Source organism: Drosophila busckii, chromosome 3R, assembly GCF_011750605.1.
Source record: "Drosophila busckii strain San Diego stock center, stock number 13000-0081.31 chromosome 3R, ASM1175060v1, whole genome shotgun sequence".
Taxonomy (NCBI): domain Eukaryota; kingdom Metazoa; phylum Arthropoda; class Insecta; order Diptera; family Drosophilidae; genus Drosophila; species Drosophila busckii.
In genome coordinates, this window is record NC_046607.1 from 11,180,406 (window position 1) to 11,205,236 (window position 24,831).

The 24,831-nt window shown below is 40.6% G+C and overlaps 6 protein-coding genes across 11 annotated transcripts; 2 read left to right on the forward strand and 4 right to left on the reverse strand.

The window, feature by feature from the left end:
* Nucleotides 1-802: 802 nt before the first annotated feature.
* Nucleotides 803-5,021, reverse strand: LOC108603190. 5 transcript variants are annotated; one of them, XM_017991761.1, is made up of 7 exons: nt 4,943-5,021; nt 4,391-4,871; nt 3,011-4,336; nt 2,201-2,957; nt 1,305-2,015; nt 1,101-1,243; nt 803-1,033 (listed from the first exon to the last, which is right to left on the reverse strand). In XM_017991761.1, coding segments are annotated over exons 1-7 (3,594 nt in total). In that variant the 5' UTR covers nt 4,945-5,021; the 3' UTR covers nt 803-859. The 5 variants fall into 5 exon arrangements, with proteins under 5 accessions (XP_017847250.1, XP_017847251.1, XP_017847256.1 ...); XM_017991762.1 differs by lacking the exons at nt 803-1,033; nt 1,101-1,243 and adding an exon at nt 2,098-2,144 and having other exon boundaries at nt 1,771-2,015; XM_017991767.1 differs by lacking the exons at nt 803-1,033; nt 1,101-1,243 and adding an exon at nt 2,098-2,128 and having other exon boundaries at nt 1,931-2,015.
* A 231-nt stretch (nt 5,022-5,252) lies between these two features.
* On the forward strand, nt 5,253-7,023 carry LOC108603194 (O-phosphoseryl-tRNA(Sec) selenium transferase). The gene is made up of 4 exons (XM_017991773.1): nt 5,253-5,400; nt 5,508-5,637; nt 5,705-6,715; nt 6,779-7,023. Exons 1-4 carry the CDS (start codon nt 5,281-5,283, stop codon nt 6,931-6,933), a joined length of 1,416 nt encoding a protein of 471 aa, XP_017847262.1. The 5' UTR covers nt 5,253-5,280; the 3' UTR covers nt 6,934-7,023.
* LOC108603191 (restin homolog) lies at nt 6,919-10,308 on the reverse strand. Its single transcript, XM_017991768.1, has 3 exons — nt 10,015-10,308; nt 8,109-9,953; nt 6,919-7,982 (listed from the first exon to the last, which is right to left on the reverse strand). The coding sequence occupies exons 1-3, from the start codon at nt 10,129-10,131 to the stop codon at nt 7,008-7,010; spliced, it is 2,937 nt and encodes a 978-aa protein (XP_017847257.1). The 5' UTR covers nt 10,132-10,308; the 3' UTR covers nt 6,919-7,007.
* Nucleotides 10,309-10,840: 532 nt separating this feature from the next.
* LOC108603193 (regulator of gene activity) lies at nt 10,841-15,293 on the reverse strand. Of its 2 annotated transcripts, none has more exons than XM_033294151.1 (8): nt 14,139-15,293; nt 13,067-13,202; nt 12,787-12,983; nt 12,470-12,695; nt 11,645-12,124; nt 11,376-11,580; nt 11,147-11,311; nt 10,841-11,088 (listed from the first exon to the last, which is right to left on the reverse strand). In XM_033294151.1, exons 2-8 carry the CDS (start codon nt 13,197-13,199, stop codon nt 10,869-10,871), a joined length of 1,626 nt encoding a protein of 541 aa, XP_033150042.1. In that variant the 5' UTR covers nt 13,200-13,202; nt 14,139-15,293; the 3' UTR covers nt 10,841-10,868. The 2 variants fall into 2 exon arrangements, with proteins under 2 accessions (XP_033150042.1, XP_017847260.1); XM_017991771.2 differs by having other exon boundaries at nt 12,452-12,695.
* A 670-nt stretch (nt 15,294-15,963) lies between these two features.
* On the forward strand, nt 15,964-18,404 carry LOC108603192 (another transcription unit protein). The gene is made up of 5 exons (XM_017991769.1): nt 15,964-16,166; nt 16,232-16,310; nt 16,374-16,611; nt 16,670-17,005; nt 17,067-18,404. The coding sequence occupies exons 1-5, from the start codon at nt 16,130-16,132 to the stop codon at nt 18,339-18,341; spliced, it is 1,965 nt and encodes a 654-aa protein (XP_017847258.1). The 5' UTR covers nt 15,964-16,129; the 3' UTR covers nt 18,342-18,404.
* Nucleotides 18,405-18,725: 321 nt separating this feature from the next.
* On the reverse strand, nt 18,726-20,723 carry LOC108604830 (CDC42 small effector protein homolog). Its single transcript, XM_017994444.1, has 2 exons — nt 20,382-20,723; nt 18,726-19,471 (listed from the first exon to the last, which is right to left on the reverse strand). The coding sequence occupies exons 1-2, from the start codon at nt 20,628-20,630 to the stop codon at nt 19,463-19,465; spliced, it is 258 nt and encodes an 85-aa protein (XP_017849933.1). The 5' UTR covers nt 20,631-20,723; the 3' UTR covers nt 18,726-19,462.
* Nucleotides 20,724-24,831: the final 4,108 nt, after the last annotated feature.

Sequence of the window (24,831 nt, forward strand, 5' to 3'; positions counted from 1 at the left end):
CGCACTTTAGAGCTTTAAGTGTGGGGTATACCTATGCTATATCCACATATCTAAAATTTAAAGTAAGATAAAAGTAAAACCTATTTTAATTATTTGTGTTTATTATAATTTAACTATAATTTATTTTAATTTACAGGGTATTTCGGTGGTTGGTCAGCACAGCTTGGTACCATGTTGTATTTATGCTTGCCTCTTGTGTTGTTACTGCTTATGCGACTCCTGCCACGCTATGCCATTTACAACAACGTTCTAGATTGTGTTTGTACTTTTAAAACATTGCTACAGAAAATACAAAATAAACGTGCAAAATGTGTTAAAAAGTTGCATGCCATGCAAACTGAAGGCACTGTGCAGAAGCCTGTTGTTTGTGCCTTTTGCTTGTTTGCGTTTTGCTTTTGAAGTTTTCAGTTAAGCGACACACACACACGCACACGCATAAAGAAAAAAACACATATACAGCTAGTAAAATGGAAGGAAGTGGAAATTGAATGAACTTGAGATTGTAAGCAGCTCAGATAAGGCAACATAGTAGATAATGTCATCAAACCACATCAATTTACATTTTTATGGATTACAAATTAAAACTTTCTTCATTGATTTATTTTTATTTTTCAACGATATAACAATATATAGCTTACAAAAAAACTAAACTGTTTACCTTAACATTAAATCAAAACAAACTTCCAGCTGTTTCGATGATTAACAAAAATTTGTATACCATAATCCAAAAAATTTTCTTAAAACATAGCAAATTATCTTATTATTTGATATAAACAAATATAAGAAATTCTTTAAACGATTGAGTATATGTATGTAAAATATAAGAAAATAAATCGAACCGTCAACGTTCTGTCATCAATTATTTGCGATTAACCATTATTAAACTGTTTGTATTTAAACGGTTTATAATGTTAAAACGTGTTCCAGCAAATATCTCTATTAAGTCTCCACAATATAGTTGGTGAGTTTGCGATTCGCTCGTTTTGCCATTTATTATGATAATGTCAAATTCTCCGTACATTGCCACAAATCGCTATTAATGAAATCATGTAAATATTGATTTAATATATTTAATTAAAAAGATTAAAAATGTCACTTACCAAAGTATGCGTTTTATTGCGCTTAACTCCACGTTCTTGCAGCGGCTTAAAGCGTATATATCCTATACAACATTTATCCTCCGTTGTATAAAATCCATAGTCAATGCCATCCACATTAGAAAACTCCAATTGCTGCACGGTAGCTGCAAACAAAATGTAGGTTGATTAATATGCATATTTCCATTTGAATACTTAGTTACATACAGATGAGCATCGATTCATTGCTTGGATTTGGCATATCCGCGTTTGAACTCGTTGGCATGTCGGTAACGCCTCGCACATGATCCAACCACGAATACGCCTGATCAACCGTATTTTGGCTTGTTATTGTTACTGGAACAGGTTCAGATTCTATTTCTGGCTGTATTTCAACTTCGATTTCTGCTTCTTTTTCTGGTTCTGGTTCTATTTCTGCTTCAGCTACTGGTCCAGGCTCAATAAAGGAATATTTCATTGGCGGCTCAGGTAAGACAATTTTTTTTTTCTTTTCTTTCTTTCTTTTCTTATCTTCGTTTGTTTTGCCTGAATGCGCCTTTTGTAATTTCGGCTGATCAATTTCTTTCTCTTCCTGATGCTCCATTTCCTCTGCTATTTGGCTCAGCTCCGATATTCCTGACATACCAGAAAAATTGTTTACTATATTCAAATGCTTTGACTGGGGATCCTGCTGTTCACGCTTGCGCTTCAGATTTGTGCTGGTGTCGCTCGGCACATCAGTGCGGGGTGTGCTGCTGAAAATTGACTGTTTATTGTTCACAGCCTCAGGTTTATTTACAACTGGACGACTTTTACGACTGCTGATTGATGATCCAAGACTTCCATTAGATCCGAACATATAATTAAAGGGATCGGCAAACGTGTGGCAAAAATCATTACGGAGTGGTACTTGTCCGCGTTTAGATCGACGGATATCAGCTGTGCCGGACAGATACAAACAATATTAGCGTTATAAGACGAAATACTTGCACAAGTTAGTCCCCATAAATGAAATTGATACCTTAATTAATTTGATGCATTGTGACAGATATCTAAAAAGTATTTGATCTATTCACAACCCTTTTGATTAAAATAACTTTCTATTTAAATTTCTAAAGTCTTACTTGTTTCATGATCAGCAGTTAATTCTGTCTCTTTAGGTTGCTCCAACTGCCGTCGGTTCACTAAGGTATTCTGTAGTCTTCTCAACTCATTTTTCATTCTACTCTTCGAACGCGGTGCTGGGCCAGTAGGCTTTTTGAATGTATCATCGCTTTTATGTCTTTGCTTTTCCCGCTTACTTTGCTTTTCAGCGATTTTCATACTCAGACTCAACTGCAGCGCTTTACGTGCGGCACGACTTGTGCTGGGCTGGTCGTCTGAAGTACTTTGCTCTACAGCTGATGGTGCCAATGACGGCATTTGAGGTGTAGGTGATTGCACGCGCAACTCTTCCATATACGTAGTAGGTGCCGTGCGCTCATCAATTTCGTTACTCGGCGGCTCATTAATTTGCAGTACCGTTAGAGTCTCAACCCGTTCTATGTGTTGCGTTGTTTCCATCTGAGGTGAAGATTGTGAGTAGCGTACAGAAGCTGGCGGAGGTGATACAATGCGTATGTCTTCGATATCCCTGCTGCTGTGTAAGACCGGTGGAGGAGGTGATAAAATTCGTATGTTTTCTTCCTCATTTTGTTTTTGTGGAGATGACATTATTTGTATACGACTGGGGCGTGCTTTTTTTTCTGGTGACGGAGATTCCTCGCCATCTGAGTTGCCTTTTGTGTACAAGGAGCGCTTTTGCCCGTTACTGCCTGATTTTGAGCGTACACGATGATCTATGGTCTCAGATAATTCGATGTACGACTTGAGCTCCTCTGTCTAAGTAAATTCAGTTAAAAGTGTACTGCAACAAATTATTGAATGGCACTTACCATGGGTACGCCTCGACTTTTAGACCGTGAGTTACGCAGCTTTGCCGGTTTTTGCATTTTCGTTGGAAAGTCTTGTGATATCACTTCATCATGTACTAAAGTATCCTTAAAACCAGCTGGAGGTGAGCTCTGCAGCTGTACTGTTGTGTGCGAAGCTGGATCTGCGACTACTAAACTGTCTCTATAGCCATCTGGTGGTGGCGCAGGCGTTGATTGTATTATTGACTCATTTCTAGTAGTTGTCGTAGTTTCACTAACAGTCAGTGTTCTTAGAGTTGGGGGTAGGCCAGCAGCATCCCCTTTTAGATTACGACGCAATATTTCCCATTGTATGCTTTGCTCCACTTCGAACTTCTCATGATTTAATTCAAGTAGCAAACCTAGGGAATTACGTTTGCGTAAATCTAGAATCTCATAGTTACTCATACGCGTCAGCTCTTCGGCGAACTTTTCACCATTGATGGCTGCCATTGAGGGCTTATTGAGCGGTATTTTTGCCGAAAGCTTTTTCCCTTGATTGCAAGTTTCTCTCAAACCCGTACGATGCAAGTCGAGCAATTGTTCTTTGTCATCGTCATCGTCAGAGTCTTCTATACGCTGCATATGCTGGCGCACACGACGTTGTCTTGTTGTGTTGCCACCCACAGGAGCCAAATCCAATGCTACTGTACTGCTCTCCCACTTATCATCACCATCGTTGTCGTCTAGGGTAAGATCAATCATTATTGCATGGTTTGAGTTTTTAGTGGTCTGTATGCTACGACTAACAAGTTCTGCAGTTGATTTTGCGGTGTTTGTTGCTTGCGCTGGTTTGACAGGCGTTACTTTATCTTGCTGCACAACTTTTGTCTGTGTCTCGGGAATAAATTCTTCTGCTTCTGGCCCAGACTTCTGTATTGCAAGCGCCCGCGCTTCTCTCGTAGGCGTAACTTTAACCTGCTGCTCATCTTCTGGCTGTGTCTCGGGCACAAGTTCCTCCGTTTGTGGCACTGATTGTGACATTATTTGCTTGGGTGTTTCAGGCGCCAAAATTTGCTGATTAATTCTTAATGGCGTGCGCTTTAAACGCACGCGAGGTTGAAAACAGAAAGGCTGACTATCGTTTTCATTGTGTTTTGCTTGCACTGGTGTTATTGGTGTTCTTGAAATTTTGGACCGGTCCAGCTGCGTGACAATTATTTCAAAGCTGTTTTGTAATTTCTCATAATTCGCCAATGCGTCAGCTTCTTTTTGTGATGTTTTTAATACAGTAAACGATTGCTCTTCCCCTTGCTGACATTCATCTTTGTTTCTGTCCATAGACGGCGTGCTACTCACAGTCGGCAGCTAAAATATTAATCAACATTAGCCAATAAATTATGAGCAAACATAAAAACATACAAACTGAGAATCTCTCAAATTATTAAACTCCAACGTTAAATTACGTTGGCCACAAGATAACGAGCGTCGCCCAATAGCCGCACGGCGTAACCGGTCAGAGCCAGGCACGCCACCACTGCGCCTCGAGGCTGCACCCGGCGATCTGGGAGCTAAAACTGGTGAAGTGCTAAGTGAACGATGTCGCGGTACATTCTCACGTAATGGCGATGTTTTCTCTTCTAGTTGTGGCTGCGACGGGACTGCAAAATTTTTATTCTTCGCAGAATTTTGTTTTTGCTGCTGTGGTTTTGAGGGCAATTTGACCAATTCTATGTCGGGGTCAATCGAAACTTCCAAGTTGTCCAGTGCAAAAAGTGCATTGGGCTTGGACTGCGGCCTAGCGGCTTTTATCTTCAAAAACGCAGCCAGTCTATCATCATCGGTTTCGGTGGCGTTTAAAATGTCGTCCAATTCATCCAATGAGTTTTCCCCATCTCTTGCCCTGTAATGCGCACAAAACACAGTAAATTTGGTTAAAGTGAAATTTGAGATACATATTAAAGCAATACTTACATGTTTAAATCGTCTCACATACAACTTAATTTAAAACAAATTTTTAAATACGAAGGTGGGACGCTACAGTTCTGATGCCCTCTATACTATTGTTATCGATAACAAAGAGTTTTACGTGGGTTGACAGTGGCGAAAATGAATGAATCTATATTGTAAATAAAAATATTATATATTAATTTTGTACATACTATACAGAAGTGTTTATAAATATATTTTTATTTCTAACTATTTTAGTTCTAACTTATAGATTAAGTATGAGGACAACACATTGTCAATAAACTTAAATATTGAGTGTCATCCATAATCTTAACAAAAAGTAATCAGTTGGCGGGCATAAAATGTTTTCCAATGGCTCAAATATAAATATACCACAAAAATTGGTTCCCGGCAATTATTTGCAGTTGGGTCTAGCAGCTCAAAAATACAAGCAACGTAATTTTAAAGAATTGCTCGAAAAGGTAAATTGACAGAAAAGAAAACTAGCAATAGCAAATATGCAAACAGGTGTGCATAGCTTTATAGATGAAAGATAAGAGTGTGCTTACATTACAATCAACATTTGCAGCGCAAGTTACCAGAGGAAGGTTGGCGAGATGAGTATATTGAGGAGCTAGTTCATCAGCTAGCTGCTTTGGATAGCAACAATTTTCCACATAATGTTGGTCTAGGGGAACGAGAGGCACGCGTTGTCTGCAGTAAATAAAAATTAATTAAAAATACATTGTACCTTCCACTAATTAGTGTCTCTCTTTAAACATACAGAGCTTGTTGCACGTCGTCATTATAATTTTGGCCATGGCATAGGAAGATCAGGTGATCTATTGGAAGCACAGCCCAAGGCTGCCGGCTCAACATTGCTCTCCAATCTTACAAATGCGTTGTTGCTCGACCTTATACGGACGCTAGGTGTGACCAGTTGTGCTGGTTGCTTCTTGGTGCCCTTGGCCACGGGTATGACGCTAACATTATGCCTGCAAGCGTTGCGCAAAAGTCGACCTGCCGCTAAATATGTGCTTTGGTCCCGAATTGATCAAAAATCCTGCTTTAAGGCTATTATTGCTGCTGGATTGCAGCCTGTGATTATAACTGGCAAAGCTTCATCGGCGGCGGAAGCTCTAGATACAAATATACATAAATTCGAGGAGCAAATCATTGCACTAGGCGCTGATAATATAGTATGCCTGTACAGCACCACCAGCTGCTTCGCACCACGCAATAGCGACAACATAATCGAGGTGGCAAAACTTGCCAAGCGATTCGCATTACCCCACCTGGTAAACAATGCCTATGGGTTGCAATGCATGGAAATTATAAGTAATCTAGAGCTTGCAAACCGAAAAGGACGCATTGATTACTTCGTACAAAGTACGGATAAAAATTTGCTTGTGCCTGTTGGCGGTGCTATAGTGGCCAGCGCTGATGATCAGTCGCTACAGAATTTGGCCAGCAGCTATGCTGGTCGCGCAAGCAGCTCTCAAACGCTAGATGTATTCATGACACTGCTCTCATTGGGACGAGGTGGTTATCAAAATTTACTACGGCAGCGTAAAGAAAATTTTGATTATCTCAAGCATCACCTTCTGCAGTTTGCTGTCGCACACGGAGAATGTGTTCCACAGTGTGAAAACAACAGTATATCCTTGGCGCTTACTCTGGGAACCTTGGGAGCTGGTGTAACTGAGCTGGGTGCTATGCTGCATACGCGCGGCGTTTCCGGCGTACGTGTAATACCCGTTGGCCAGACTAAATCAATTGATGGCTATGTATTCAAGGGTAATTCAACGGCTGTGTGTTAGCAAACGTATCTACAAACTAAAAAAAATTATTTTTAAACAGATTTTGGATCGCATCGTGATGATCTGAAGCTGCCGTATTTGACTGTAGCAGCAGCTTTGGGCGTTACTCGGAATGACATAGATAAATTCTTTGAAATATTAGAGCTCTGCTGGTCAAAGTTCAGTAAGTCTACTCGCGTAGTCGTCGGAATGTAAATTTATTTATAAATAATAAACAATTACCATTTAAAAAGTGCACATTAACAATGAACTAAATGATTATTAGTTTTTTATTTATTGCTAGGTTGGTTCTCTTTGTTCTGTTGCTTACGCTGGCGCGGTTGTTGTTCGCGGCTTTTACTCTGCAGATGCTGATTCATGGTAGCTTCGATTTTCGTAATTGATGTCTGATATTCTACTTTGATACGTTCATATTCACGCTTCATATGTGCCTCTTTATCCTCAGCGTACATCTTGTAGTTGTGCGCTGTACGTTTTGCGCTGAGGTAACGTTGCTGTAAAGCTCTTGAAGCTTCTTCGTGTGCTTCACGCTGTTGCTCCAATTGTGCACGCCAATGCTGTTCCACTTGCTCAATAGATTGCTTTTGCTTGTCCCATTCGGCCATAACGGTTTTCATTGAGTGACGCTCTGACTCGATGCTTGCATGCTGCTCATCCAGTTCACGCAACAAGTCGGAAATGCGTTGATTCTTTGCCTGTAGCTCATTGCGGCACTTCTGGAGCATCTGTTTTTGCTTATCATCCTTATCTACTAGCATCTCTTGCATTTCTTCACGCTCTGCTAGTATTGTTTGCTTCAGCAGCTCAACTTCAGTCTGGCGTTGATGTAGATCACGGCAAACCAATTGATATTCCCGCTGCAGGCATAGACACTTCTCTTCTGATTGTTGCAGGCGTGTGGTAAAGCGCTTTAACTCAACGGCAAATAATTTAGCCATCTCATCACGCACACGCTGCTCTATACTCTTGACGCGCGCCTGTGTCATCTCGGGTGAAGTAGGTGATGCGCTTGGTAATGTGGCTGCATCGGTAGCATCAGCTGCCTCTCGCTTGAGTTGCTGCTGATATTGCTCCAGTTTGGCTTTGAGTTCCGTTATCTGGTGCTGTTGTTCAAGTCCCTGTTTCACCTTCAGGTCCATCTGCTGTTGTAACATCTTGGACTGCTCCAATTGTTGTGTTATCTCCTTCAGCTCATTCGTTTGCAACGAGTTCACATTCTGCAGCTTTAACATTTGTATCTCAATCTGTCAAATAATTTAAATTAATTTTATTTATTTATTGTTTACTTCTTGTATCAAACAGAAGAAGACAGAAAAAGCAATTGACTTTTGGAATTCACAAAATTATAAAATTTAGGATTTCGAGCTTACCTTGGTAATCTCTGCCAGCTGATCAATGCATTTGCTACAGTTGCTAGAGCTCTCCTTAGCCGCCTTGACCACTTCTTCGTGCTTCTCACGCTCCCATTTTTCGCGTATAGTCTGCAGCTCTCGCTCGTGGCGTGTCTTCTCTGTGTCAAGTATCTTACTAAGCTCCTGTGACTTAAGCTCGGCCAGCTGCACATTGCGCTGCAGCTGTGCCAGCTGCTGACGCTGTTCCTGCAACTCCTTAAGGCTGTCAGTTTCGGTCAGCTTACGCAGCTGATAGCCCAGCGCTTCCTTCTCGGTGGCTATATCTGTGTAAAGTTTCTTTATGCGATCCACTTCGCCTTGCGCATCTTTTAAAAGTATCTTGTGCCGTTCCAGTTCCAGATGCACGTTGTCTCCGTTGGCATGACAATTGTCCGCTTGCAGCTGTTCGTGCCTATGCCTCAAATCGTCATGCGCTTGTCTCAGTTTATCCAAATCTACCTGCAAATGCTTCAATTGTACTTCGAGGTTGACGCGCGTCTCGTTCTGTGTTGCCGTCTGCCTGCGCAGTTCATCGCGCTCTAACTCGAGCGCATCCAACTCGCTTTGTAGCTTGGACACATTGAGCGTTGAGCTGTGATTCCGATCATCCAATTGATCTTGCAGCAACTTAATGCGACTCTCCAATCGCAACTTGTCCTCCTTTAGCGTGGCTACCTGCACCAGGGTTTTGTTCTCTTCATCTCGCAGCTGTCGCAACTCAGCACTGCGATCATCCAACTGCTTCTCAAGCTTACGCACCTCCTCACGTTTGTTTTTTAAGTTTCCCAGCGCGCGGTAGAGTTCCTGTTTAATGTGTCCCATGCGATCAACAGTGCTCAAAGGCGTGCTACCCATTAGACGGGAAGGCAAACGATTGGGCGACTCAATATCTGTTTGATGCTGCAGCAACAGCGTGTCCATGTGATCCAGTTCAGCTGTTGTGCCATTCACACGCTCCGTAAGCTGTTTAATGGTCTGTTCCATGCTGGCCACCTGGGCACGCAAATCGGCTATACACTGCTGCTGATGCGTGTACTCCGCCTCGTAGTTGGGCTTAGCAGCCAGCTGATTACATTGACGCTGCGCCAAGTCCAGCGCCTCGTTAAGCTCATTGATTTTTGACGCTTTGTCCATCAGCATCGACTCATGGCTGGACTGCAAGGCATTGTAACGCATATGCATTTGATCAAGCTCCTGTTTCTTTTTATCCAATTGATCTGTCACCTGATTCAGCTGCTGCTGCATTAGCTCTGTTTGGGCACGATGATGTTCCTCTATCTGCTTGAGACGTAAGTCCGCGTTACGATCATCACGCCGATGTGCATCGCGTTCTACCATTTCATACTTTCGCTGAGTATCGGCAAGCAAGGTGTGTGTCGTCTCCAATTTGCCCACAAGCTGCGTATTTTCTGTCTCCAGCGCTTTCTTCTCGGCTCGTAGTTTGTCAATATTATTATCGAGATGAGAGCATTTCTCTTTACTATCTACCAACAATTCGTGTGTGTGTTGTTTTTCGCGCAGTGCTCGCTCCAACTCTGCCTGTGTGATAGTCAAACGCTTCTGGTACTCATCGATTTTCTTATGCGCATCTGTGGCCACTTGTTTGACATTGCTCAGCTCATGCGTTTTGGATTCTAGCATCATTTTCAGTTTATGCATTTCACTGGCGTACTCTGGCTGGTTTTCTTGCTGCGTGGATAATGTTGCTAATAATGGTAGTGGATGAGTGGGCAGTAAATTCGATGGAAAAGTTGTTGTCGAGTCAATTGTACTCTCATCGTCGTCATCCAAATCATCGAAAGCATTTTCTAGCAAATTTCCCAACTATGAAAAATGAAAATGCAATAAATTGAAGTGTCACTTTGACACAAATACCAATACACACCTCTGCTTCACGCCGCTTCTGATCCTGCAGTGCTTCTTCTTCTTCCTGGCGTTCCAACGTCGAATTAATCTTGAGTGTATCAGCGCCTTGAAAAAGGCTGACACCCGGCGTGTTCATCTTAAGCTTCTTTCAACAAATTATTATTAATTACAATCAATTTAAATTGAAGTCTCTCGCGCAGGCGCTTTGTTTGTTTGGATGCGCTCCCATTACCTTCCACAAACAGTGCGTGGTTCAGTCTTTCTGAAACTTAAGCTAAATCTTTAAACAAAATAAACTCACTGAATCGTGAAATGATTGAGTGTCGAGATATTTAATTAATTAATATTAATTAATATTTAATGCGCAAATTACAACAATTCAAACAACTACCCACTGCTTTTCTAAATTCATCTATACAGGGATGCAAACAAAATTTATCGTCAACAACTTATCGACAACTTTCTGACAAAAACCAGGACAAGTTAGTTGAATAACATTAAAAATGTTCGGAAAGCAACTTTCAATTTAAAGTACTTTAATAAAAAATATGCTGCTTATTCAAAAATAATTAAGTCAGATTTACTTTAAAGGGCAAACTATGACGGTCAAGGATTTAGCAAAAATCAAAAGGTGGCAGTCCTAAAATGTGGAGGCTTAACGATGTCTCAGAATATTATCGGCAAGATTAGAACGGTGCTGCAATTTTTTGACGAAATCCGTTACTTTCAAATTAATAATTTTACCACCGGAAATAGCACTTTAATAAAAATCCGTTTTGGTCAACAAATATATACCTATAAAAATGTATATATGTATACAAAAAACGCTCAGAATTTCTTTTGCTTTTTTAATTTTTTTCGTTTTTATTATTATTATACAGACTGTCCATTCATAAACGCACTTATATTGGGACATTTATCTAATTTCTCGGCATCTATTTGGAAAACTTTAGACAAACGTTTCCAACTTTGCGCATCAAAGTAATAGAAGGTGCCACGCTCTTTTGTACCATTTTTTTCATATTGATTAATGCCAGGAATTCGAGTAATCCAAATTTTCTCCTCCACGTGATACCGCCATTCGCGACTATGCCTATAAGCAAAAACTGAGTTGAAAGAAAACATTGGGTGTGATTGAAAAATGAGCTTACAATTCAGCAGCTGCCATTAATTGCATTCTATCACCGATATTCGTGTAAAATAGGAAAAAGAGCAGGTCTTCTTGCAGCTTTTTCAGTACCGGCGCTGTGAGCTTATCTCTAATCGCAAAATTGATCAGATATTCGGGTGGCACGTTAAACTCAACGTCTTGTGCTCTATAAGAAAAAATTATGGTGTGATTAACATTAATAGTAAATAACAGCAATAATAAATTCTTACCTGCAGGGCTGATCTACGAACGGTCCAGCGAATGTTGGATGCAAACTCTCTTGTGAATTCAGATTCAGGCCGAGGGCCGTGAGGTCCGTTCCCAGCGATAACGCAACAAGATTCGGATCTGAATCTGCTGCCCGTATGAACGTCAGCAGTCCCACCATGCCAAACTGATTGTTCACCATGCTTGCTGGTATGTTTGTGACCTTGCCTATAAGCCAAATATACATTTTTGAAAAAGTTGTAAGTCTTTGACTTTTAACCACTGAAATTACCATCTGGCGATGTTTGTACGCCGGTCTTCACAAGTTTATCATTGCTGGAATTATCGTTTGGATGATCACCACCCGGTCCACTGCTGCCGAGACCACCGCCGACGCCCATCATTGCATTGCTGCCGGGCACATTGTTGACACTACCACTAGCGACTCCTAATCCTACATGTGTTGAACTGACAGCTCCACTCGAACCACTACTGCCGCCTGAGCCGCTAAGACCGCTGCCCACAGCGCCGAGACCATTACCACCCACATTGCTCGAGCTGCCACTAACCACAATCGAATTCATTGCTTTTTCCGTGCCATCCAGATTGTTGTCTGTGATGCCGCCACCGCTAGCAGATCCACCCACACCGCTGCTGCTGCCTATCGCGTTCGTTGTGCCATCAGAATTCTGAGTGCCCGGTAACGCAGGAAAATCCTCATTTGACATCGTGAACTCTGATTGTTCAGACGTCGGCTGCTTCACCATGCCAACTGAAAATACGTGCCAGGACCATAAGTAAAGTTGTTTAAATTATACAACTACAAGCTACATATGTTGATATACATATGGATATATATATTAAGTAAATTTAAGGACATAATTATTAAAAATTATATTTAAGTTAATTGTTAATTAATACTAAGCAACACCAACAACTAAATTATTAATTATCAGCACAAGCAAAAAGCTTAGCACAATTATATGGGCCAGCAATAATAAGTATGTACGTATGCATTTGCATGACCAAAACCAATTTGAATATTGTAAACGTAAACAGAAATTAAATTAAAAAAAGTGGATTTTTAATTTGAACTCACAAGAGGTAAAGAAATTACCGTAGGGTTTGCTCCCCGGCGGCTGGAGGGTATTCGATTGGGGCAGTGTTTGATCGTTCTGACCGCGCGCATTTGTCAGCGATGGAAACTCCGTGGGATCGAGCAACGCTGGTGTTGAGTCAGCGCCACTGCCGCCACCGAATACATGAAAGTTATTTAACGGACCACCTCCACCGCCCGTTCCATAGCCGCCGCGACCGGACTGCATAAAGTTACCCATGTTCGACTGCAAATACAACAGAGAGTAAGAAAGTTAGCATATACATATAGCGTGCGAATAAGGTGTTGTTTTCATCGTAGCTTTTGGCAATACTCACCATAGGACCGCTGCCCAAACCCTGCATAGCTCGACGCTCCATGAACGATCGCTGGCCAAACAGATTCGCATTTCGATTTCCACTCGACAACGCCGGTCCTCCGACCGATAACTGTGCATTGCGATTTGGCGATAACTGAGGCGGCTGTTGCGTTTGTTGCCCATAATTTGCGGCGCCTTGATAAGAGCTGGCAAAATCTATGCCAACGCACATGTAAATAAACAAAGATTAATTATGTTATCATGACAAACACATGCATGCATATTCATTTATGACTTACCGGTTTGGAACATGCCCGACGTGGGTGTTACATGGCCGGACATGCTGCTACCACCAAATCCGCCTGTCGTTCGGCCAGTTAATGCCGCATTTGCTATGCTCCTCGGAGGTTGTTGAAAATTTAAATTCGCCATAATCTATATAAACAGATAAAATCAAATGTATATATGTAATGTGTATAAGACTATATATTTATGTAAATTAATATTAATTACTCGACTATCATTATATATTTAATTGATCTTTATGCTGCCAAAATTCAATGCAATAGTGGATTAAAACTGTGTCCCCTGTGTTGCAGTCAAGTATTTTGGCGCGCACAAACAAAGCTGATTTGGCCAACAACAAAGCATGCGAAACCGGACTATAAGCCGAAATCTAAAATTTCGCGGTAGACAGAGGTTGACTCATAACGATAAGAGAGAGAGCAAGCATATATGGTATGTGATAACAAACTAACTGCACAAGCTCATTTCCAAACAGACAAACATATGCTTGTAAAAACAAGTAAATAAACTGAATTGAATTGCGCTTTGTTTAATTCAATTTAATTAATTTGCGACCCCGATAAAGGCAAGGTCGCTGGAAATTTACGTAATTCAAGGTTTACAAACAACATCAGTAAGGGCTAATCAGTAGTTGAAACGTAATAATCACACTGTTAACATACACTTAATGCGCAAAAATATTAGTTTCGTAATATTTAATTCAATTCATGGTAATAATAATAAATAATAATAAATAAAAAGGATATATGATAGCCCCATGAGTATGGCTGCATAGTCTTGTTTGAGGCAATTTGTAAAGAGTGCATTAAGTTCTTATTAAACTTATTAAACCACTTGTGTTTCGAGCCGCTTCTCCCCTTTTGAGTGATCGCTTGTGCGTGTGTGTAATGTTGTCAGCTGACTAGCAAACGTTTTACAACACTGGCGCGCTTACAACAAACCGAATCAAACGTTGGCCAATTAGCCGTATGCCGTAGGTTTCGTATTGCGCTAGCCTTGAGCAAGTTTTAACAAACACTAACAACAGAAGTGAAGGTTAATATACCTCTATAGTTGGTACCTTACCTAAATGAACGTTGGATGATAATGATGATGCTGCTGCTTCTTCCACTGTTAATGTTATTGTTTCTGTATCTGATTGCCGACTATTGCTGCTACCAACAACATACACTGAATGTTTTGTTTTCACCGCATTTAACATTCCAAAGCGACTGGGAGAGGATGTTGTGGTTGGCGTTACTAACGACGCTACCGCTGTCGTCCTGAAGCCGTTCACTCTCGCTCTCTGGCACTCGCAATAGGTCTTGCACTGAACACCAAGCTCGCTCTCTCTCTTTCTCTCAACCAATGATGCCGATGTTTGGCGTTTGCTTTATTATGCACTTGTTTTAGGCAGGATTACAGTTACTAATAAAATGGCACTCACACAACGGCACATTTAGGATACACGAACACACGCACACACTTTAGCACATACACGCACAAACTCCCACGCCGCCACTGACGCCTTTGACAACGACGTGAATGATGATGATGCGCAAAGTGAAGACCTCGAGAAATGTGCGGAGTGTGGATAGGTTAGTTGGTATTTTTCCGCGCCGTGTTGTCCCTAAATATATTGCACATATATGTGTATACGATATATGTGTGTTTGTATGCACGCACAGTCTGTATCTGTGTCGATGTATTGGTGAACTTTACTTTGCTTCGTCGCGCACGAGAAGGAAACCGAAGGTTTTTTTATGCGCCTTCCTTTTGCCTTTTCCACTGCGGCAACTACACAATTTTGGCTTCGCTTCGGCACAAAGTACAACTTTATTTGGATTTGAAATATATTCCGTTTATTTTCTAACGATTGGTCTTCTTTTTTTGTAATGTTTTGCCTGCGTTTATGTATAATGATTTCGGTTTTTGTTATAAGTAAATAATTGCTTGCTATTGCGCTGTTGCCTCTGCTTCTTCTCGCACTGCTTTTACAGTGTGTGTGTGAGTGTCTCTGTCTTTGTTTTCTCAGTTCATTGAAATTTCACCCGAATGCGAATTTGGGGTAAATTCGCTTGGCGTTTTGTGCACCGTTTACGCCAAGCACAATTCGATTCGCATTAATTTCAGCTACGCAAATGCCTATTTGTTACAATGGCAATGCAATAAACAATTTTTTGCGCCCGAAAAACGCTAAAATGTACACAGAAATCTTCCGCAAAAAAAACTTTTGTTCCTCGGTCACGAATACAAACTAGAGTTGCGCGATATGTGTTCAACTGCTACTAGTCACAAGTATCAAAAGTAACGACCCACCGCGAGCGCTCTGTGATATTTTCAACAAGTATTTGGTGGAATAAGTGTTAATTGAAAAATAGCGGCGGGAAATAACTATTTGATAATTTTATGTTTGAAAGCACTTAAGTTTGTTTAAAAGCTTGGAATGTGCTGCACGGGTAAACAATTATTACCAATGATTGAAATTATTAATTATGAATAATTTAATGTACGATGATTTGATTTCACGAATAATTTCAAATAAGATAATAGTGCGGAGTCACCGGTTATATTATTTATTCAACTGCTCGTAGCGGCCTTATAGTAGAGGCTTAAGCTAACGATCGTTGGCACAATCGATATTTTACAACAATCGATAGGTATCGATATACGTATATATTTTTTGAACAATGACTAAAACAAAATCCTATATGTTGTTCGTAAAGTTATATGTAAAACAATATTTTTGACTACGTTAACGATCTTTTAAATTTCTATTCCTTATATTAAACAAGTTTTAATTTATTGTATATAGAGTGAACTGCAGAAGCTACTATCGAAAAGAAACGAAAGTGGGAAACTGCTATCGACTGCGATTTGCTAGTGGAAAGCCATCGATAGCCTTCCACCTTTACCTTAGAGTTGCCGTCTTCTCTTGCAAAAAGTTGTAACCAGTACATTTTTCATAAATATTTTGTGCGATTGGTCAATTTTTCCAACGCTCAGCTTGTTTTCGTTAATTTAACAATACCTGGGCCTGCGGTGCAAACGCAGCAAACCGCTAGTAGTAGTACAAAATGGCCGATGCTGATGTAAATTCAGGAAACGAAAGCGGTTAGTTACATACACACATGCATGCATGGATCAGAAGCTGTACTCTAAAATTCTGTATCTTTTAGGGTCTGCATCCTCCAGTCGCAGTAGCAGCCGCAGTCGTAGTCGTAGTCGCAGTGTCACACCGCAGCGCAATGCGCCGGGGTAGGTTTCAAATTGACTTATTAAATTAAATGCACATAACAAAATCACCCTTAACCCTTAAAGATCTCCACACAGTCGCAAATCGGGGAGTGGTAGCGATCGTTCCGGCTCGGGTTCGCGTTCTCGGTCCGGCTCACCACAGAGTCGTCGCTCATTATCACCTCGAAGTCGACGCTCACGCTCAGGATCGGCTCATAGTCGACGCAGTGGCTCTGCACAAAGCCGACGATCTGGCTCTGTAGCAAGTGTTCGCTCGCGTTCTCGCAGCCCAACGCCAAATAACAAACGCCCAAAATCACGTGTAAGCTTTGAAATACTTAGATATTTAAACAATATGCTAGCCCTGTAATTCCCTATAGGGCAGCGGCAATGATGAGTCGCGCTCCAACTCCCCAAATCTGCAGATTGATGATCAGCGCGCTAATTCAAAAAGCAAAAGTCGCAGTCGAAGCGGTAGTCGCACCTCCAAATCGCGTTCCCGTTCAAAGTCGGGCACACCACGTTCCGCTCGCACATCACGCAGTAGAAGTGGCTCCGCGTCCGGATCAGGTAGTGACATCGGTGTGCCTAAGAAAAAGCAGCGCCGTCAAAGCAATTCAGGTAGTGAGAAACGCAAGAGCGACAGCGATGCTGGCAGTCCAGTAAAAGCCAAAAAATCACGTTTGATTGATTCAGATAGCGACGAAGAAGAAGCGGTATGTTTTATTAATATGTATGTATTACTTAAACGATTTCATTTGATCAACTATGTTATAGCCTCAGAAGGCGCCCGCAGCTGCGGACATTTTTGGTGATGCAGATGACATCAGTGACGATGATGAGGCGACCCCACAAGCTGGATCAACCAAGTCACCATCAGGTAGTGCAGCACGTTCTCGCAGTGGCAGCCGTAGCCGATCACGTTCACGTAGCCGCTCAATGAGTCGCTCACGTAGTCGTTCACGCTCGCGTTCACGAGATGCTCAGCCAAAGCAGACGCAGATAGCAACCAAGGAAGATGAACCAGAGCCTTTGCCGGAAACACGCATTGATGTGGAAATACCACGCATATCGGCAGATTTGGGCAAGGAGCAGCACTTTATCAAGTTACCCAATTTTTTGTCTGTGGTCACGCATCCATTCGATCCAGAAACGTACGAAGATGAAATCGATGAGGAGGAGACTATGGACGAGGAGGGTCGTCAACGTATCAAGCTCAAGGTGAGCAACACCATTCGCTGGCGCGAGTACATGAACAATAAGGGTGACATGGTGCGCGAGTCAAATGCTCGTTTTGTGCGCTGGTCGGATGGCAGCATGAGCTTGCATCTGGGCAATGAAATCTTTGATGCATATCGGCAGCCCTTAGTCGGTGATCACAATCATCTGTTTATACGACAGGGCACGGGTCTGCAGGGCCAGTCAGTGTTTCGTACCAAGTTAACGTTTCGTCCGCATTCAACGGAATCATTTACGCACAAAAAGATTACGATGTCTTTGGCGGACCGTTCAACAAAAACAAGTGGTATTAAGATTCTTACACAAGTGGGCAAAGATCCCACCACAGATCGTTACTCACAACTTAAGGAGGAGGAAGCCAAACTGCGCATGGCCATGCGCAATCAACATCAACATAAGGTACAGCCCAAAAAGAAAAAAGCTAATGCCGGCGAAGCAAACGCTGGTGGAGGTAATTCCTCCTATCAGCATGATGATGGCAGCGATGATGAGAATGCCATTAGCCTGAGTGCTATTAAGAATCGCTACAAGAAGGGTGGCGCTGGAGCCCAAAATGAGCCAAAGGCTTCCATTTACTCCACCGATGAGGATGAAGGCTCAGATTTTGAGGGGCGTCGTACCAAGAAAATGAACAAGGCAAAGGCAAGCAAAGCTTTGCGTGACTCGGACAGCGAATCCGAAGCAGAAGGTGCTGGCGCTGCTGCTAGTGGTAGCGACAATGAAAGCCGTAAAAGCGGCAGCAGATCGGGTAGCGGATCTGGCAGCGGCAGTGGCAGTAGTGGCAGTGGCAGTGCCAGCGACAATGATGATTAGTCCTGCGAATCTGTTTTAATAGTAAAAGCAATTTTTTTAATAAAAGAACAAGTAACTTTGAGAAATAACATAAAAAATCAAAAATGTTTTTAAATATTTATCAGTATATTTCCGTAAATTATTGCTTAAATATTTTGTTTATACAAATTAGTCTATATTCTGCATTCAATTCTTGCGCTTCTTAAGTGTGTGTTTATAGTTTCTTTTTATCTACAAAAAGGTTGTTTGAAATTCAATTGAATGAAAGCTTGAGTTGGGTTTTACTACAAAGGTACACGTTCTACATTTAAACTCTATTCTTTGTTTATAAATATACATGTATCTAAAAGTTGATTACATTTGTAAATTTGTTGTAAACAATTATTCAATTTTATAGATTATACAATATTCAGTTTTTTTTTAGTTTTAAGTGATTGTGCGACAGTTTCTTGTCCATAACATATGATAATTTGTTGTTAAAAACATTATATAAATGCAAAATTAGCATTGTAAAATTGTCACACATCTTTCGGCACACCATATGTATGTATGTGTTTGATTTGATTTTCATTGTTAAATGTTTTGCATGTGCTCTAAAATGCTCAACACTCATTAAGGCAGTTCTGTTGTTCTCTGGCAATGTTTGATTTGTGTTTGCATGCAATTGAAATTAATCTATAGCTATTCCAATTACCATACTCGGCGTTTGGCATTAAGTACAAATAGCTATATGGGTCAGAGCTTTTGCGATTTTTCATTTTAATAATACTCACAAGAGGCAAATACACACACACACACACAAACAAAGTTATTGAACAATTATATATAGAGTACAGTATAGTTAGTTAGTCTAGTTGCACACACTTTTTTGGGGCTAGGGCTTATAGCTAAGGTTGCACTGAATACACATAACTAAGTTACAAGCTGGCCAATCCCTTGGATTCCATTGTCTGTCTGGGCGCTCTCAGCATGTATGTTGCCCATTAGTCATGCACCCTCCAGAGTCCACTGATAACACACAAAGAATATTGTGTGTAAAAAGTGTTATTGTTGTTTGTATATATTTTGCTTTTTGTTTTAAAGAAAATTGCACATTGCAAATGCATTTGTCGTAGCCATTTGGATTTTGTTGTATTCCTGCATCAGCAAGCCTGCAAAAAATAAGAAATGAAAATGTTTATTAAATGCAATACATGCCAAGTTGTTGTTGTCAGCAGTTTAAGCGATGTACTAGACCGTGGCCACAGCTCAAGCTTTAATTCAAACTGGGACTGGGGTTGGGCTCTTGCTTTTGTTTACTACTTATAAAATAATAATAAAAAGCTGCGACATGGGCGGAACTGGTACGGTTACGGCAAAAGGGGCAGATGTTATCAGCGTTGTGGGCTAAGTAAATGGTTGCATAGCATGAAACAGACAGCTTTTAATTGAAATTTTATAAGTATACATATACATACACATAGAAACACATGCATTCGTGTCCATGTGTGTCTGTATTTATATCTATCACCTTACTGCTGTCTAATACAAAGTGCATTGAACTCGCCGCAAAATCAAAAATATTTCTTTTATCGCATTTTAATAATTTGTTGTTGTGCTTATCGCACATCTAGCAGCTCAACTTTGTTGTTTGCTTTGTTGTAACAGTAAAATTTTGATATATGTACATATCTGATTCGCTTTTTGGAGATCGATATATGAACTCAGTGGCCGCTTCTCAATTAGCTGATGGCAAATTGAGAGTTGTTTATTATTAGGTGCAAAAGCGTATCGAAAAAGCGTTGACAGTTTTAACACTTAACGTGTTGTATCTGGCCATTTTTTAGATTCCCTTGAACTGTATACTGACTTACACACGAGTGATAAAAACAATTCTACCGCAAGCCACAAGATGCTCTCATCATTGAACGTTACCTTGCTAAATTGACATTTGCATATGCGCAAAGGTGCTAAGTTAAGTACAGACAAACGATGCGTGATTCGTTTATTTAATTGGGCAAAGATGAGTCAACCTAGGGTACTAATAGCGGTGGTATATCCCGCTCAGTGGTCTCAACTTACGTGCAGTGAGTGTATGGAGTTTGTTTCGTAGCCGCCCTTGCTCTGCATTTGGGTTGATATCGCATTGAGACGATTGGCGGACAGCTCGACATCTGCGGAGCCAATATGGCCAGTGTGTACAAAATTCGTTGGATTACCGATCATGGAGCGGTCAATGCGCAGGCGTTGATGTGGTCGTCGCGAGGGGGAGCGCTGCTGCTGGAAACAGCAGGAGAACCATTGCAACCATATCTCGCCAGTGGATGCCATTTTCTGTGCTAATTTGCCGGACGGCGTTTCAGTCTTGTATTGATTGGCGCTTCCAGCCAGATTGATGTAGTTTTGGGCGTGTAGATCACGCACTTGCCTGCAAGTAAAAAAACAAAGCATAAACACAGTTAGTTAATAGCTTTGGGCCTGCTCTACAAAACACAAAAGCGGCAACAGAACATTTAAACAAGACGCACGCTGCGCCGCTCTACTTGCCGCCAAGCTTTTCACATGGTTCAGCACCTGCACACACACACACACACACACAACACTCCTGACATTTTTGCTTGGAATACCTGTCCACAAATTTTAGCTGAGACGAGTTGCGCTAGTCTAAACGGGTTGATGTTAATCTTGGTTCAGTGACGGACAATATATTTTAAAACTATGATTTCCCCTTTTGTCTAATCCAAGGGCATGTAGTGCTGGTGGTGACCGCAGAGCGTGGACGAAAAAAGGACCAATTTTATAATATATTATAGTCCACATGTCAGAGGTTAAAGTTATGCACTAAGTGATGGATGCAGAATATTGGTAACGACCAACGGGTCTGAATAAAATAATACCTTTAATGCTAAGGCGTAGTCAAGCAACAGTCCTCGCCCCAGTGGGCTTATTGATACTAATAGGCGATTAGGCACCTTTAAATTTTTGTAGATACAGTAGAAACACTTTAGCTGACATGCATATATACTGTATTATAAACTTCACTTATACACACTTCCGCTGCTCTACACTATTTAAATGCGGCATGACGATATGCCAATGGACGAAAAGCTTCTTACAGCTTCCCGGACTTCATATTTGCAAAAACAAAGCACTCGGGATCATTTCCGAAGCTCACTGGTACCACAACACAAACTCCAAATACCTAGGGAGAGAGAGGAAATCAGAACTACCAGCGATGCTCAAACACCTCATGTAGCCTAACCTAAGTCACGCACAACAACGCGGCGGCTCCAAAGAATTCACCCTCCACTATATTCATCCTACCCTTAGTCGAAACAGAGAAGGAATGATTATTGTAAACTGAGAATATATCCAATCCATAAAACTTAAAACTTTATTATGACTTAGCAAGTGGGCACAGAAAACAAATATGTTAAAATAAAACTTATACACACTCTTTCGATGATGTTCGATTATTATTGCTTTGTGGTTTTGATATAACTGTTGCAGCAACAGTAAATAACTCTGTAGTGACTCACAGACAGTTGACAACAAGGAATAATCAACCATAAGGTTGAATCCATGAAAGTATTCATTAAAAGAATTATACTCCGTAAAGATCTTACTTTTATTGAGATTTCGTATTGCCACAGATAGTTTTCCACACAATTTTTCAACTTTGCAAGCTTCTTGACTTTCTAAATATACGCAATACATACATATGTGTGTGTGCGTGTAGCTTGGGCATATTCATACACATGTGTGCATGTGCAAGTGTTTGTGTGTGTGCCTTTTTTCTGTTGTGTACTGTAGTTACTTTTGAGCCGGTGTTTTGTATTTTTCTGCTTCTGCCTCTGCCATTTTCTTGAGCAATTAAAGCTGCTCAAGCGTCTGTTAATGCGCAGTGAAAACGAAATGAAAGTGCTTGATGGTCAAAGGAGAGACGAGCCGTAAATCCGGCAAGACTTCATTTTAATACATAAATACAAACATACATTCATATGTAGCGCAGTGTGCGCTATCTAAAAGTCTTAGCGCGTGTCACACACAACAACAGCAACACGTAACTCTTGAAAATCAAAAAGAGAGTGGGAAAGAGGTAGAGAGCGAGAGAAATGTTGTCAGGAAATTGACAGCAAACGTACTAAAGCGTTTCAATTTTTGTGTGTCAAAAGGTTATTAAAGCAAAAGATGCCAACAAGATAAAGTTTAAGATACATTTACACATCCAGTTACACAGATATGTACAAACATATATATGTAAATATGTCTGTAGATCATGCTTTTGTTTTCCAAGCCAACCGGCGTAATTAATGGCGCTGGAAATCAAGAAAACGAAAGCTCAAATACCGTTAATTATCAATAAAAAAAGCACACGCATTCAACAAGCGCAACAGCCATACTATTAATAGAAAAAAAATACAAAATTAAACATACCATGCAAAATCACTTTGCAATAATTATAAACAAATGATTTTTCAATACAATGTACCTCTGCTACTGTTTAATACATTTGTGTTTTCATTTTGTGCTATTGCTGACATCATCAGATCTGCATATTGTACAGAGTTTCGTATTTTATATGCGTTTCATTATTAAAATGTTTTTCAGCAAACCCACATAAGATACAAAAAAAATTTCTTTAAAGCGACTGTGAGCTGTCTGAAGTTGGGGGTGTCACTCTCTAGCCTAGACGGCAGCTTGGCAATTTAATTGTGACCCACTTAAAACGCTAAATAAAAAAAAAAACAAATTCACACGCGCCAAAGACATAAAGACAACATTAATCCGTCCCGAAAAAATAAAGACATTTTTTTTCGCTTTACGATTTTTGCACAACGGAAATAAAAAGCTGAGAAAATAAAAAGAGTGCTTGCCCCTGACTGCAATCCAAATGATGTATAAAATATATATGTGTGTAATACACATACATAAGATAGCACATTACATCATATTTTGTTGGTGAAACAAGCCAAAGGAAAGGACGGGCATTAAATATGCAATAAGTCAACCAGTTTTGCATATGCTTAAACAAACACACACATGTAGCTACATACATATGTATAGGTATTTGCATTTGTATCAACTTGGGCATCGGAGCTGTAAAGGGTTCAAAAAACCAATAAAATGACGCTAAAGAGGCAAGGCAGCGAACAACACGACAGCACCAACAATAAAAAAAAACCAGACTCGATAGTCTAATTCTCACTTGTTCTTTGTCTTTAACTTAAAGAATACAGTTTCATAATAGGTTTGTTTTGCATTTAATATTTATTTACAAAACACCTACACATACTTAAACATATGGATTGGATGCACAATAACACTATAGATTGTCGTCGGATTTCACAATTATCACCAAAGAACATTCACTGCACTCCACAATCATTTCACTTGCCTTCGACTCTTCTTGTTGTTCTTGTTGCTCTCGCTCTCTTTGTTTCTCTGAGTCATCATCAACCAGATATTGACCGCCACAGCGACAATTGTACGCGTAGGCCTTGCACCATGTTGTTTTTGTCGTCTCTTTGTCTGTCTGGCTATCCAACAATCGTGGCTCTACCATTTCCGCCTGCTGCTCCTCCTCCTCCTCCTGCTCCATGTACCATCAGTCATAGCGCTTCTCAATTCTACTAAATTTGATGAGCTCGTGTCTAGTTCGAATTTGTTCTTTTGTATATTGTTCATCTCTTTATGACACTACTGTCTATGATGAGCATATCCAAATTGAGCATAAGTACTGTGCTGTGCGCACATATCTCGACTCAGCAAAATCTTACGATCATTATTAGTGTATATTAATCGGGTGCCTCTTTTATGGTAGACATAATCTTATAGAGTATACAACCAGGCTCGTTTAATGGTCATTGAGAAATCTGAGTCTGGCTCGCTACTCACTGAATTGGGCTCGCATACTCCCGCATAGACTCACAGTATAGATTCTTCTGGTTGGATAGTATGCTGTGTAAATTTACTGAGATGACATTGTAATATTGAAATAGAGTTTATTATATTTTGCGTCTTTAGGTACATCTTCATGTACTGCTAGTTGTGGATATAGCGTTGAGCCGCTCATAAGTAATTTAATGACGTCATACCATGCAAAAGTGAATGAGAATAAGCAAGTTGATATCAATACTTCTCTTATCATTCATAAAGCTATATCTCAATGTAATCATGGACTTTCAAATTATAGTTAATTCTATAAAAGCGACCAATTCAGGTCTCGAGTACTGCTGATGGAGAAAAGTGTTCACTACATGCACGCTCATATTTAACACAAAGACAAATCTCAGATATTTGAGTAAATTGTCTGGCTGCGGAGTTTTTTAATTTGTGTTAACCATACTTATAAATTATAATAAGTTGACTGAAAACCATGGTAGGGACATGGAGCTAAGACTAGACTGGATTTTGCCTTTTAGGTAAATGAGATAAATACTCTTCATGTCTTGTCCCTGGACAAAGGAGAAGAGAGGAAGCAGCGTTCAGAGAGAGTCCTGGTTGCGGGACAGGCAGGAGTCGACGTTTG